The 14639-nt window shown below is 34.2% G+C and overlaps 1 protein-coding gene across 3 annotated transcripts in view; it reads right to left on the reverse strand.

Moving 5' to 3' along the window:
- Positions 1-14639, reverse strand: part of USP34 (ubiquitin specific peptidase 34) — a 225921-nt gene that overhangs the window by 36122 nt on the left and 175160 nt on the right. For all 3 annotated transcript variants that reach the window (XM_012764850.3, XM_076000817.1, XM_076000816.1), the window contains 8 exons: positions 13010-13088; positions 10726-10779; positions 10515-10610; positions 3471-3535; positions 3305-3380; positions 3168-3215; positions 2989-3054; positions 999-1079 (listed from right to left, as the gene is read on the reverse strand). In XM_012764850.3, the coding sequence (XP_012620304.1) occupies positions 999-1079; positions 2989-3054; positions 3168-3215; positions 3305-3380; positions 3471-3535; positions 10515-10610; positions 10726-10779; positions 13010-13088 (565 nt within the window). The remainder of the gene's footprint in view (positions 1-998; positions 1080-2988; positions 3055-3167; positions 3216-3304; positions 3381-3470; positions 3536-10514; positions 10611-10725; positions 10780-13009; positions 13089-14639) is intronic.

Genomic DNA, 14639 nt, shown 5'->3' on the forward strand with positions numbered 1-14639 from the left:
TGTTCATCAAGCAATGAAGAGATAAGCAAAATGTGGTATATATATTCAATGGACTATTATTGGAAATGGAAATAAAGTATGGATACATGCTATAACATGGATAAATCCTGAAAAGATTGTTAAATCAAAGTAGCAAGTCATAAAAGACCACATACTGTATGATTCCATTTATATGAAATGGTCAAATGAGGCAAATCCATAGAGACAGAAAAAAGACTAACAGCTGTCAGGGATTAAGGGGAAGGGAGAAGATTAAAAAAGTGAGTGACCATCAGGGGTTCGGGTCTTTTTGGGATGACAAATGTTCTAAAATTAGATAGTGGTGATGGCTGCGCAACTTTGTGAACATACTAAAAACCACTAAACTTTATACTTTGAAAGGTTTGGGTGAATTTTATGGTGTAAGAATTATATCTCAATAGCAACTAGAAAGTGGCATAATTAACTTATTCTGTTTTTCTCCCGACTTTCCGAGGAAAAAAGTGGCATAATTTAGATTAACTTTTTGATTCTGTGTCAAAAGTGAGTGACTATAAAGCAATATTTAAATTTTCATTGTCTAATTTTTACAATGATTTAAGGAATATAAATTAGTTTATGTAGCAGTTTTGACCCAAAGAAATAGGTTATTAATATATTCTATTCATTTAACTTTGTAAGCCACCATAGTACCTTATCATAGTTAGAATATCTAAGGATGTGAAAAAGAATCAGTACAACACTTAAGGCATCCAGACTAGGATCTGGAAGAATAGAAAGTTATAGCCTACCTTCCTATATGCAATAAATGTGCATAATTTTAATCTCTTGATTAGAGTGATAGTTGAAATTAAACAACCTAATAAAAACAATACCAAAATGACTTATGATAGGAGATAGATCTTTTCAAACTATTTGCAATGTTAGCTAGGATAAGACATATTCACAGGCAAATTAAGAACAATTATATTGAAAGCCACTTCTTCAAATCATTTTTTTTCGAATACATTTTTTCTTACCTGTCTCACAATTTGATTAGGGCACTTAATTAGTATCTGCATTGGCCACCAGTCATCATCAGCCATACGGTCTAAAAACCACTGTAAGAAAATAGAGCATGACTTTAACATTTAACCAATACTTGTTAAATGGGATAAAATCACATAAAAATTTTACTTCTAGTAGATGTTTTAATTATTTTAAATTCTTATCAAAAAACTATCTCTAACTGTTAGAAAGTCCAAAATCTAAAATCATAATAAAGGTCATCTCATTACACAACTCCACAGATGTCATTTACATCATAGTACACAACTGGCATGATGGCAACCTGAGGTCCTTGTCGTAATTAAAATGAAATACCATTTCCCTAATAAATGTCACATTGTAGAATCTTTTGTTCCTATTAATGTAAGATTTGAGCATGATTCATTTTATTTCCATCTAAAAAACAAATTATGATCTAATCAACCCTGTGGATCTATTAAATAGCCATGGGAGGGAAGGAAACAGAGAAACATGTTAAACACCAGGAAGATGCAATCATTCAAAACAGCATGTGGGCAATCCTGCAGAACAAATGACACAAAATGGCATGAAGAAAAAGAAAGTATTATAGATGAAAGGAGATTTAAGAGACAAACAAATGCAAAATGTTGACCTTATTTGAAGACTATTTAAAACAAATCAACTAAAAAAATTTGATATAATTAGGGAAAACTGAATATAGAATGTGTATTAAATGACATCAAAAAATCGCTTCTAATTTTACCATGAGTGAGTGGAATTGTGGTTATATACATATTACATATATACTGACTGTTCATGGATGCATGATATGGTATCTAGGTTTGCTTTAAAACACTTCAGCTGAAAAAAAGGCATGAGAGGATAGCAACTGATGAAACAGAATAAAAGATTATTATTAGTTGTTGAAGTTGTGTAACAGTAACATGAGGGTTCATTATACCTTTCTACTTTTGTGCTTGCTTCCAAATTTTCATTATGAAGCTTTAAAAAGTTATAGTTTTGTATTTGAAATTTCTGGTGATCAGATTCTCTTATTCCATTGCTACAAGGTATTATCAGATGACCTTCTAAGTAAGTAAAAAATCTTAAACTATAATTTCATCTCTTGTATGATACTATCTACCACCTCTGCAAAATTCACAAGACTTGCATTCCTAGGTAGGTTTACAAATAAAAAATTATAAACATTAAGATGGCAATACAGTTAAGTTGTGACTACCTGTGAGCAGATTATTCTTATGGATGCATCTCTCTTAAAATGTGGGGATATATAATTAGACATAAACTGATCTAATGAGATATATTTTGGGGGAGAGGTGAGGAAGTGATAGGTATCTTTAAATATTTTTCAATAATATTCAAAAGTAGTTAAGAGACAGGTGGAGAAAATGGGGGAGATGTTGGCCAAAGGGTACAAGGTTTCAGCTATAAAATGAATTCTGGGATCTGACGTACATCATGACTATTATTAATAGTATTGTATTGTTTACTTAAAATTTGTTAAGAGTAGATCTTAAGTGCTCGCATCACTCAGATATACACATAACTTAAATGGTGATGTGCTAATTAATTTGATTGTGGTAATCATTTCACAATGTACACATATATCAAATCATCTCATTGTACATCTTAAATATATACAGGTTTTGTCTGTCAATTGTACCTCAATAAAGCTAGGAAACAAAAATGAAAGTAGTTAAGAAATACCTGAAAGAGTCTTTTGAATTTTCTGTAATTTTTTTCATCCATTAAATGAAAGGGAAAAACCCACAGATTTTAAAATAATCAATTATTTAATCAGTGTAATAGATTTGATACCTAAATTATAATCATTAAATGTTTTTAGAGACAACTTACACAGTGCTCCCTATAATATAAAACAGATAAAACAATTTTGTGATTCCATTTCCGTTAAGAATAAAAAAAAAACAAAAAAATTCTTAACTATCTATGCATTGTTTGTTGAATTATTCACCTCACCTCACAAGCTGCTTGACTATTATTAAATTGTTTGGTCAATAGTTCAATCCACTGAAGCATTGTGGGCTTTAAAAAAAAAAAAAGAAGTCAGTAAAAGCAGAAAGACTTTTGAATCAAAGAGAACAAAAACCAAAAGATATCTGTAAATAATATAAATCCAAAATATAAAACACACATACCTTTTCTTTTGAATGAATAAATGTCTCTAGGACAAACGAAGTGCTTAACTATGAGAAAAGATAAAATTAAGCAAAAAAGATTTAATTATTTTAAAGTAAATTTTGACAAAATTATCTAAAGTTTATGTATTTATTACCTTTGCTGTCATTAGTGACACAGCTTTAGGATCTGGTAGTGTACTGGGAATACAACTACACAACTGCCACATAAACCTAGAATTTAAAAAGAATGAATAATTTGAAATTCTTACAGAATAAGTTTTTAAAAAGGTATAAAAAATCTACTAAATTTATCAAACTTACCCAAAATATGTATGTTCAAAAATGTTTTTATCCTGGAGAAACTGCATATTATCATGCCAAATCCACTGAAGAAAAAAATGTCAACATTAGATATCAGAAAGCAGTCTACTTCATTACATTTTATCAATATTTTTACTAGACAAAAAAAGTATGCTCTTAAAAACCATAAATGAAACAAAAAATACATGCAGTAAATTCATTCCTCGCCCCACGTATATGGAATATAAAAACAGTTACTAAAACTACTGTAATTTAATCATGACTTATCTGGCTATTTCAAGCAATTTCGGGCTTTTAAATGTATTTATAATGATTTTGAAAGAATTCTGAAATCCTATTTGTCTGAAGAGCAAGCATATAAATGAATAAAAACATAAGTCATGTTGCATTTTGATTAAGAATAGGTTATAAACGTTTCTGTTCAAAAGTTGGCAAAATAAAAAAATTTAGTTCAGGTTGGCAGGCCTGTAAATCCGAGCTGATTTTGTTTACTCCATAAAAATAATGAAAAATGATTATTTCTGACATTAGGCCTGTAGGAACACTCTGTTTTTATCTTCCTTTATCTCTTTGAATAACTTAAACATTTATCTTTGTCAGCTCCACAGTATTATTTTTATCTAGATGTTCTGATTATTTATATTACTGGCTGTCTTAGCAAAGCACTTCTGTGTTTTGGAATTTTAGACAGTTCACTGTGAGATGAAATTTCCAACCTTATCTTTAATCTTCCACTGAAGATTTTCAACTACCTTTACTTGCCTTCCCAGTCCACTACACTAACTCAGAACCAGTTATTATAATTGTGTATTAGGATTTCCACTCCACAGAATTTGAGAAATCCCAGACATAGTACCTGAATGGTCTGCTTCAGAGTTCTAAGCATTTCCAGGCACACAGCTTGTCGTAAAGCTGTAGTTATGAGGAGAGTCTGACAGCATTCTGCTCATCTCATTCAGTACCTTTTCATAACAAGGGAGTTCCATTCCAAAAGCCTGGGCTCCATCCATGAGCTCAGTTCTAGATCTGGTGTCAGAATTTTTGTCCCCTTAACCCCATAAGAGCCTAGATTCTGGTCAACATTATCAGCTTCTGGGCCTAAAGCCTGTGGTTCTGTGGTTTCCACTACACACAGTGCTTTTAGTTGTGTTCTATTTTTGTTCTACAAAAATGCTCATCTGTTTTTTGATGGTCCTTTTTATACTGAATCAATACAGTATGTTTGAAGCGAACTAGGTATGTCTAAGTGTGAAATTATTGCACTACATTGAACAGAACTTCCCTAGCTATTTTCTATATAACCAGTGCAACCTCATCTTGGGCCACTCTTGCTAAACTTACTAAACATCACAGCCATACAGGTCACCTTTCAGCTACTAAAACATGCCAACGAGTTTTGTCCTTCCAAGAATTTGTGCAGAATGTTCTCTTTGCCTGGAACACTCTTCACCTCTTCCACAAGTTTCAGGTTTCAGTTTAAGGTTAACCTCTTGAAGAATTTCCTGACCCCCTTCCCCAGCAATCCCTACCAACTACTCTTTCTGAGAACTCTACTTTATTATCTATAACAATTATTATAATTTATAATTAGTTTGTTTACTTATTTAATCTCTTTTATGATTCTAAATTTTTCTGATATCTTTTGAGAATATGTATCAATAGCTATGCTTTAACTGTATAAATCTAAAGGACCACATTCTGGTTTATATCTAAAGCCTATATTAATGTTATTTACATAATATTTTAAATTTATTAGTAAAATATAAGTAGGCTCACTCATTTTAAAATAATAAGCTGAAACGATTCGGAAAAAATGGCTGGTTTAGGTCTGCAATCAGGAATACTCCAATGTACAGGCATACTTCATTTTATTGTACTTTTACTATACTTCTTTCTTTCTTTCTTTTAAGCAAGGTGAAGGTTTGTGGCAACCCTGTGTTAAGCAAGTCTATCAGCATCATTTTTCCAACAGCATGTGTTCACTTCATGTCACTGTGGCACATTTTGGTAATTCTTGCAATATTTCAAACTTTTTCATTATTATTTTATCTGTTATGGTGATCTATGATCAGTGATCTTTGTTGATACTACTGTAATTGTTCTGGGGCACCATGCATGAGATGGCAAACTTAATCAATACATTTGTGTCCTGACTACTCCAACTGACTAGCCATTTCTATCTTTCTCCCTCTCCTCAGGCTTTCCTAGTTCCTTTAGGTACAATATTGAAACATGGCCAATTAATAAACCTACAATGGCCTCAAATGAAGAGCTGCACATCTCTCACTTTACATCAAAAGCTAGAAATCATTATGCTTAGTGAGGAAGCTGACGTAGGCCAAAAGCTAGGCTTCTTGGGAAAAACAGCCAAGTTGTAAATGTGAAGAAAATGTTCTTGAAGGAAATTAAATATTCTACTCTAGTGAGCACATAAATGGTAAGAAAGCAAAACAGACTCATTGCTGGTAAGGATAAAGTTTCAGTGGTCTGGATAAATCAAACCAACCACAACATTCTCTTAAGCCAATAAATGCAGACCAAGGCCCTCTTAGAGAGGTGAGGATGCTGCAGAAGAAAATTCTGAAGTTAGCAGAGGTTGGTTCATGAAGTTTAAGGAAAGATGATTTCTCCATATCATAAAAGTGCAAGATAAAACAGCAAGTATTGATGTGGAAACTACAGAAAGTTATCCACATCTGGCTAATATTAATGAAGGTGGCTATAGTAAACAATAGAATTTCAACATAAACAAAACAGCCTTCCCATCAGAAGAAAACATCATCCAAGACTTTCACAGTTAGATAGTAAAAGTCAATGCCTGGCTTCAAAGGACAGGCTGGCTCTCTTGGTAGGGGCTGATGTGGCTGGTGACTTTAAATTAAAGCCAATGCTCATTTTTTTTTTTTTTTTTTCTGAGATGGAGTCTTGCTTGATTGCCCAGGCTGGAGTGAATGCTGTGGCGTCAGCCTAGCTCACAGCAACCTCAAACTCCTGGGCTCAAGCAATCCACCTGCCTCAGCCTCCCGAGTAGCTGGGACTACAGGCATATGCCACCATGCCCGGCTAATTTTGTCTATATATATATGTTACTTAGCCAATTAATTGCTTTCTATTTATAGTAGAGATGGGGTCTCATTCTTGCTCAGGGTGATTTCGAACTCCCAAGCTTGAGCAATCTGCCCGCCTCAGCCTCCCAGAGTGCTAGGATTACAAGCGTGAGCCACTGCGCCCAGCCCCAATGCTCATTTACCTTTCCAAAATCCCAGGATCCTTAAGAATGATATTACATCTACTCTGCGTGTGCTCTAGAAATGGAACAACAAAGCCTAGATGACAGCATATCTGTTTATAGCATGGTTTACTAAATATCTTAAGCCTGCTGTGGAGACCTACTGCTCAGAAAAAAAAGATTCCTTTCAAAATGACGGCTCATTGACAGTGCACTTGGGTCACCGGAGAGCTCTCATGGAGACGTACATGAGTAACGTTTCCATGCCTGCTAACACAACATCCATTCTGCAGTCCATGGAGTAAGCCATGGCATAATTTCAACTTTTAAGTCTTATTATTAAAGAAATACATTTTGTAAGGCTACAGCTGCCATAAATAGTCATCCCTCTGATGGATCTGAGCAAAGTCAATTGAAATTCTTCTGGAAAGGATTCACTAGTCTAGATGCCATTAAGAACATTTATGATTCATGCATGGAGGGTGGTCAAAATATCAACATTAACAAGAGTTTGGAAGAAGGTGATTCTAACCCTTAAGGATAATTTTGAGGAAGACTTCAGTGGTAGTTCAAGACTTCAGTGGTAGAAGTAACTGCAGATGTGGTAGAAACAGTAAGAGAACCAAGTAGAAGCAAAGCCTGAAAATGTGACTGAATTGCTGCAACCACACAATAAAACTTGAATGATGATGAACTGCTTGTTATACATCAGCACAAAAAGTGGTTCCTTGAGATGGAAACTACTCTTCGTGAAGGTGCTGTCAACAGTGTTGAAATGACAACAGACAATTTAGAATATTACATAAACTTAGTTGATAAAGCAGTGGCAGGGTTTGAAAGGATTGACTCCAATTTTGAAAGAAGCTCTACTGTGGGTCAAATGCTGCAGAGAAATCTTTTGTGGAAGGAAGAGTCAATCAATGTGGCAAACTTCACTGTTGTCCTATTTTAAGAAATTGCCACAGCCACCCCACCCTTCAACAACCACTACCCTGGATCAGACAGCAAAGTAAGACCTATCACTAGCAAAAAGATTAAGACTCACTGAAGGCTCAAATGAATGTTATCAATTTTTAGCAGTGAGGTATCTTAAAATTAACGAACATACTTTTTTTTAGACATATAAACTACTTTTGTTTATATTCTAGACTATGTAGAATATAAACATAACTTTTATATGTACTCGAAAAACAAAAAAATTGTTACTTGCTTTATTGCTACATTTGCTTTATTGCAGTGGTCTGGAACTGAACCTGCCATATTTCCCAGGTATACCTATAGTTAGTTCAGTCTGTTTTTCTCCTTGTAGTAGAGCAAAGGTCTGGGATTCCCTTTTGTTACGTATCAGTGGTTTTCAAAAAATGTGTGGAGAGCTCCGGGGGTTCCTGTGACTATTTCAGGGGATCTGTTGGTGCAAAACAATCTTCTTGATAATAGTAGGGTGTCATTTGCCCTTTTAAACGCTCTTAAACTCTCATTTCTTATGAGTGTACAATGAAGTTTTCACAGAGACTACATGATGAATGCGATCAGAACAAACTGGAAGCAGAAGCTGTTATTAGAATCCAACTGTTTTCTTCTTTTTTTTTTTTTTGAGACAGAGTCTCGCTTTCTTGCCTAGGCTAGAGTGAGTGCCGTGGCGTCAGCCTAGATCACAGGAACCTCAAACTCCTGGGCTCAAGCAATCCTCCTGCCTCAGCCTCCCGAGTAGCTGGGACTACAGGTACGCGCCACCATGCCTGGCTAATTTTATATATATACATATATATATACACATAATTTATATAATATGGTATACACTGTTAGAGATAACCACATTAAAAAAAAAAACACCTCTTTAAGGTCCTCAATAACTTTTAAGAATATAAAGGCATCCTGAGACCAAGAAATTTGAGAACCACTGATATAAATAAACAATATACATCATTAAGGCTTTATTTAAAATTTCATTTTACTTCACAAGTGTTCTGGTTGTTATATTATTGAGTTCTCATATAAAGCAAGGCCTAGATTTGTAATATTTTAGGGGTCTTCCATAAAACAAATGATAATCCATTTAATTGTGGTTATGACGGTGGTTGAGATAAATTTTTGTACAAATAGGTACGCTTAATAGCTTCAAATCTAATGAACCATCTATAACTAGTAGTATCTAATTCTGCTAATAAATCCAATTTAAGTAATTGAAAAAAGAAAACATTCTTGGCTTCTTACAATTAACATATGGGTAGGCAAGATATCAGTTAAAAGTATTTGGGGAACAAAATTCAGTCAGTTTTAAGACTTGCTCCTGGCTGGGCATGGTGGCTCACGCCTGTAATCCTAGTACTCTGGGAGGCTGAGGCGGGCGCATTGCTCGAGGTCGGGAGTTTGAAACTAGCCTGAGCGACACCTCGTCTCTACTAAAAATAGAAAGAAATTAATTGACCAACTGAAAATATATATACAAAAAATTAGCCAGGCATGGTGGTGCATGCCTGTAGTCCCAGCAACTCGGGAGGCTGAGGCAGTAGGATTGCTTGAGCCCAGGAGATTGAGGTTGCTGTGAGGTAGGCTGATGCCATGGCACTCACTCTAGCCTGGGAAACAAAGTAAGACTCTGTCTCAAAAAAAAAAAAGATTTGCTCCTAACAGTACAAAAAACAATTTTTTTTTTTTACTCAGACAGTAAGAGCTGAATTATCTGGATGGAAGAATACATTTTAATCAAGTACCTTATTGTAGAGAAGATTTACTTTTTATACTTTTTCATGACTGACTTCATAACATTGACACAACATACATTATGTTATTTACTCAATAATACTATTAACACTTATTAAATTATGGAAACCTCATTACTACACATAAGATACTTTTTTTTTCCTGATATAGGACCTCGTTCTGTTGTCTGGGCTAGAGAGCAGTGGCATCATAGCTTACTGCAACCTCAACTCCTGGGCTCAAGCAAACCTCCTGTCTCAGCTTCCTGAGTAGCTTCACTATAGGTACTCCACATAACGTCTGGCTAATCTTTAAAGATGAAGTCTGGCCATGTTGCCCAGGCTGCCGTCAAATTCCTGGGCTCAAGTGATCCTCCTGCCTTGGCCTCCCAAAGTGTTTGGATTACCGGTGTGAGCCACTGTGCTTGGCTTTTTATTTTTTAATATATAAAATATATTTATTTATATATTTTTAGAGACAGGGTCTTATTCCGTCACCCAGGCTAGAGTGCAGTAGTACGATCACAGCTCATTGCAGCCTCGAACTCCTGGGCTCAAGAGATCCTCATATGCCTCAGCCTCCTGAGAGGCTGGAACTACAGGCACATGCCACCACACCCAGCTATATTTTAAATTTTTTGTAGAGATTAGGTCTCATTAAGTTGCCCAGGCTTGTCTCGAACTCCTGGCCTCCCGAAGTGCTGGGATTATAGGCAGGAGCCAGTGCACCCCACCTAAAATACATTTTAAATGCATTTGAAATATACTGTATGTTTGCATGAGTCTGTACCATGAAGCATAGCAAAAGGAATTCTTGTATCCCATCACCCAATCTAAGAAGGAGAACATCACCAACCACACAAGTTACTTGTGAGCTCAGCCTGATTCCATCAACTTTCATTTTTCTTCTTTTTCAGGGATAATTATTTTCCATTTCCTTCATTCACTTTTCATTACACAAGTCCTTATTACCAACATTATTTGTAAATACTCTCAAGGTCTACTCTGGATTACAGATCTTAATGTTGTATAGCCTGATCTTACATTATAGTATTCCTTGCATAAATACTTAACATACTTTTAAACTGCTTGTCAAATCAAATGAATTTATACCTCTAGTAATTCTGATGAAACATCAAATTTGTATTCTCGGCCATTTTCTTCCTCTGGTTCCATGCGTTTGTAAAACAGCATATAAGCACTGTGTGTCTTTAAGAAGCAAGAAAAAAGTATATTTTCACTTTGATAAGGTATAACTCCGAAAGTAGACAATGCAGATGAAAGAAAACAGTATGAAATTTTTGTGTATGAAAGAAATGATTACCTTTTCAAAAGAAAAATCCATAAATTTATCTGTAACAGAATCATAGGTCTTGGTCTGTTTAAAAAAAAATAAGTTTTACTACTTTAAAAAGTGAGTACACTCAGCTATATCTCTATATAAATTATTTCATAAACAGCTATTCAAACTTCATAGTAAGTTTGTAAATAGTTTTCAAATAGCATTGCATTCATAAATATCCTTAATACTTCACAAATTTGGCCAACATACCCTAGTAGCATACTTGGTATTTTTGTTTGTTTGTTGTACAAATTTTTGTTACTTTTTTAGATAGAGAATACTATAAAATTGAGACAGAAAATTTTACTATAACAAAATAAAATAAAGGTACTGTAAGGAAACAGTTGGCCTGGTCCTAATTTTTGTAAATGTGATAAATACATGGAATTTGAAAACTCAAACTCTTCATTCTCAGCAACATTATAAATGAGAAAAAAACCAAATCATTTCATTGGTATAAAGCTAATTTATTTTGAAATCTCAAAATACTATCCATATGTACCTCCACCAATCCTTCACAAACAAAATTTTGAGCTGTAGAGTTATAAATAACTGCAGATTAAAAGGATATTTCAGTAAACATTTTAAGCAATGCAACTGACGGGTGACAGCAAAAGAAATATAAGAAAAAGGTTAACAGTTAACTGAAGACATCACACAAAAAAACTGAAGGAAAAGAATGAAAAAATGATAGAAACAAAAGAAAGAAACCATGAAGGCATGGGAAACAATCAGTAAAGGTCTGAGATTAGTATATAAGAAGAAAGACAGACTGTAAGACTAAGGGAAACTGCAGAAAGTATCATACAAAGGCAACTGGATATGTGGAATATGAAGAGTTCAGTGGTGGGGCTTCTGAGAACTTGCGAGCTATCCCTTACTGAGCAGGGAGATGAAGATTCTATTGGTAATTCTGGAGAACTCTGAGTATGTCGTGACAGAAAAACAAACAAACCAAAAACCCCACAACCCCAAACCAAAGGGAAGCAGACAAGCAGCATTGTGAGTAGTAACATTAAGGGACCAAGGCAGAAGTTTTTTAAAACAAAGATTCAAAACATTTTTCCCCCAAGGTACTTTACCATAAAATATGTAAAAGAGTAAGAAAATAAAATGGAACTGTAATTTGAAAAATAACCTTTAAAGTGAAGAACTTTGCAAAGTTTTGTTTTTCTTCCTTCCTTTTATTTTTTAAGGAAATGTCCTAGGAATAACATCTACTGATGCAATTGGTTTACTAGCTTGAGTAGTAGCTAAATATTTACTTTCCTATTCTACCCATTTCCAAATTGTTCACAGTTTAGACTATTCCTTTTCCTTTCAGAATATTAGACAAGAGTACCAAGAATCAATAAGGAAGCCCCTCATTAAAATCAATGTATTTTTCTCCTTGGCCTTTTGGTTAAGATCAAGTGTAAAATCCAGAATGTGAATTATTTTTTCATAATTAACATGGCTATTAAATTTAAAAATGACTATATTTGGCTTATCTGTGAAATGGAAAAGACCATTTAATACCTTGCTGTGAGAATCAATAGAGTATTTTAAAAATAGTTTTCAGATAATTGGTACTAGGAAAAACTGCCTATGGAAAAGTGAAATTATTACAATAATAGTCCAACCTAATTGTCTTCTTTTGTGTCCTATTGTCAATTATGTAATAGAGAAGTTCTTTTTCTATCCTTATTAATTAGTGTTAACCAGGTTGCTGCTGTTACAAAAAGCACTAAAAGAATAATTCTTTTTTAAAAAGACAGATTTCTCTCTCCTGAATGAACAGCAAAATATAAAAAAAAAATAAAAATAAAAAAAATAAATAAAAAGACAGATTACCACTGAAGAACAATTCTTTAAAGTTCAGCTCAAGCCAACAATCTTGCCAAAAATTTTCAGATTAAGTCAGTAAAGAGTAATTTCTTTTTCCTCTAGTTCCATATAATTCAGTCCCAATAAATTCACCAAAGAATTATTCAATCATAATTCTCATGGCATTGTAATATAATTGCTGTACTATTATTTAGCTTTTTAATCTGTATGTCTTGCATTCTTAATTAGACTGCTGAAGACAGAAATGATACTTTTAAAGTATTTCCTAGTGTCTAGTGTATATTGAACACACCAAACTTCCAATAAATATCAATTCCCTAAATTTTAGATTTAATCACAGCAATTAAAAGAAAGTTAAGAAGTGATTCTGCTATTTGGATTTTATGATACAACAAAGAACTTAGTCACAAACCACTTACAATTTCTAAATAAAACTTACTGTCATCTCTCCACCAAAACATTCAGAGGCAAGTTGAGCAGAATCAAAAGGTTTTACCTCAGCGTCATTAAAAAGATACCTAAAATAAAGCATATAGTATTGATCAAGTATGTATGTACTGAATATCTCTGTATTGTATCTATTTTTAAATTAGAAATATAATTTTATGATATATTAATAGTTATAACCACCTTAAAATCTAAAAGATCCATTACAATCAGGATTTATGAAAGAACTCATAAAAACAATGAATAAAAAGTTTGCTTAGGCCGGGCGCGGTGGCTCACGCCTGTAATCCTAGCTCTTGGGAGGCTGAGGCGGGCGGATTGCTCAAGGTCAGGAGTTCAAAACCAGCCTGAACAAGAGCGAGACCCCGTCTCTACTATAAATAGAAAGAAATTAATTGGCCAACTGATATATATATGTAAAAAATTAGCTGGGCATGGTGGCACATGCCTGTAGTCCCAGCTACTCGGGAGGCTGAGGCAGCAGGATTGCTCGAGCCCAGGAGTTTGAGGTTGCTGTGAGCTAGGCTGACGCCATGGCACTCACTCTAGCCTGGGCAACAAAGCGAGACTCTGTCTCAAAAAAAAAAAAAAAAAAAAAAAAAAAAAAAAAAAAAAAAAAAAAAAAAAAAAAAAGTTTGCTTAAATATAACATGTAAAGATATCAGATAGGCAAGATTAAGAAATGTGATGTAATCTTAGCACTCTCAGAGGCCGAGGTCAGGAGTTTGAGACCAGCCCGAGCAAGAGCAAGACCCCATCTTTACCAAAAATAAAAATAAATTAGATGAGCAACTAAAAAAAATTAGCTGGGCATGGTTGGTGGCACATGCCTATGGTCCCAGCTACTAGGGAGGCTGAGGCAGAAGGACTGCTTGAGCCCAAGAATTTGAGGTTGCTATGAGCTAGGCTGATGCCTTGACACCCTAGCCTGGGAGACAGAGCAAGACTCTGTCTCAAAAAAAAAAAAAAAAAGAAATGTGAGAACTACCAAACAAAAAGATACTATTTCAATACGTATGATCAAAAAATGATACAAAATATACTTACTTTGGGGGGTAAAAAATATACTTATGAAAATATATTGAAATGGATTAAAAAAAGTAAAAGACATTATAGACATGATGGCTGAAGCAGTGAGAAATAATTCAATGAAACGATTCTGCTAACTGCAAATCAATTAACAATTATACATTTTCTCAAAGAAAATGTTTCCCATATTCCCATTTCCCAACACTTAGAACAGTGCCCAGCACATATACAGTCCCTACACATGAGACTCTATCTAACATCTGAAGACCAAAAAATAGCTATTAAGGACTCATCTAATGACTTCCAATTTGATAAAAAATGATAAAAATAATGTGTGTGGGAGGGGAAAGGTAAGGTGGAGCATGTAGGTAACTTCTAACTGGAACATACAAGGACTTTGTGATCACCCAATAGAAGATATTCAGTACACAGCTTTTGAATGAATGCAAAAATAAGGTAAGATCTGGAATCTTGTCTATGAATCTCCTAAAGTTGTATGCAAAAATTTGTGTGTTCATTTTTCTGAGGAAAGCATTCAAATTCTCAAGAGTTCAGAGATCTCTAAGTTGAAGAACTGATTCATACTGTCCTTT

This window comes from Microcebus murinus, chromosome 3 (assembly GCF_040939455.1).
Source record: "Microcebus murinus isolate Inina chromosome 3, M.murinus_Inina_mat1.0, whole genome shotgun sequence".
Taxonomy (NCBI): Eukaryota; Metazoa; Chordata; class Mammalia; order Primates; family Cheirogaleidae; genus Microcebus; species Microcebus murinus.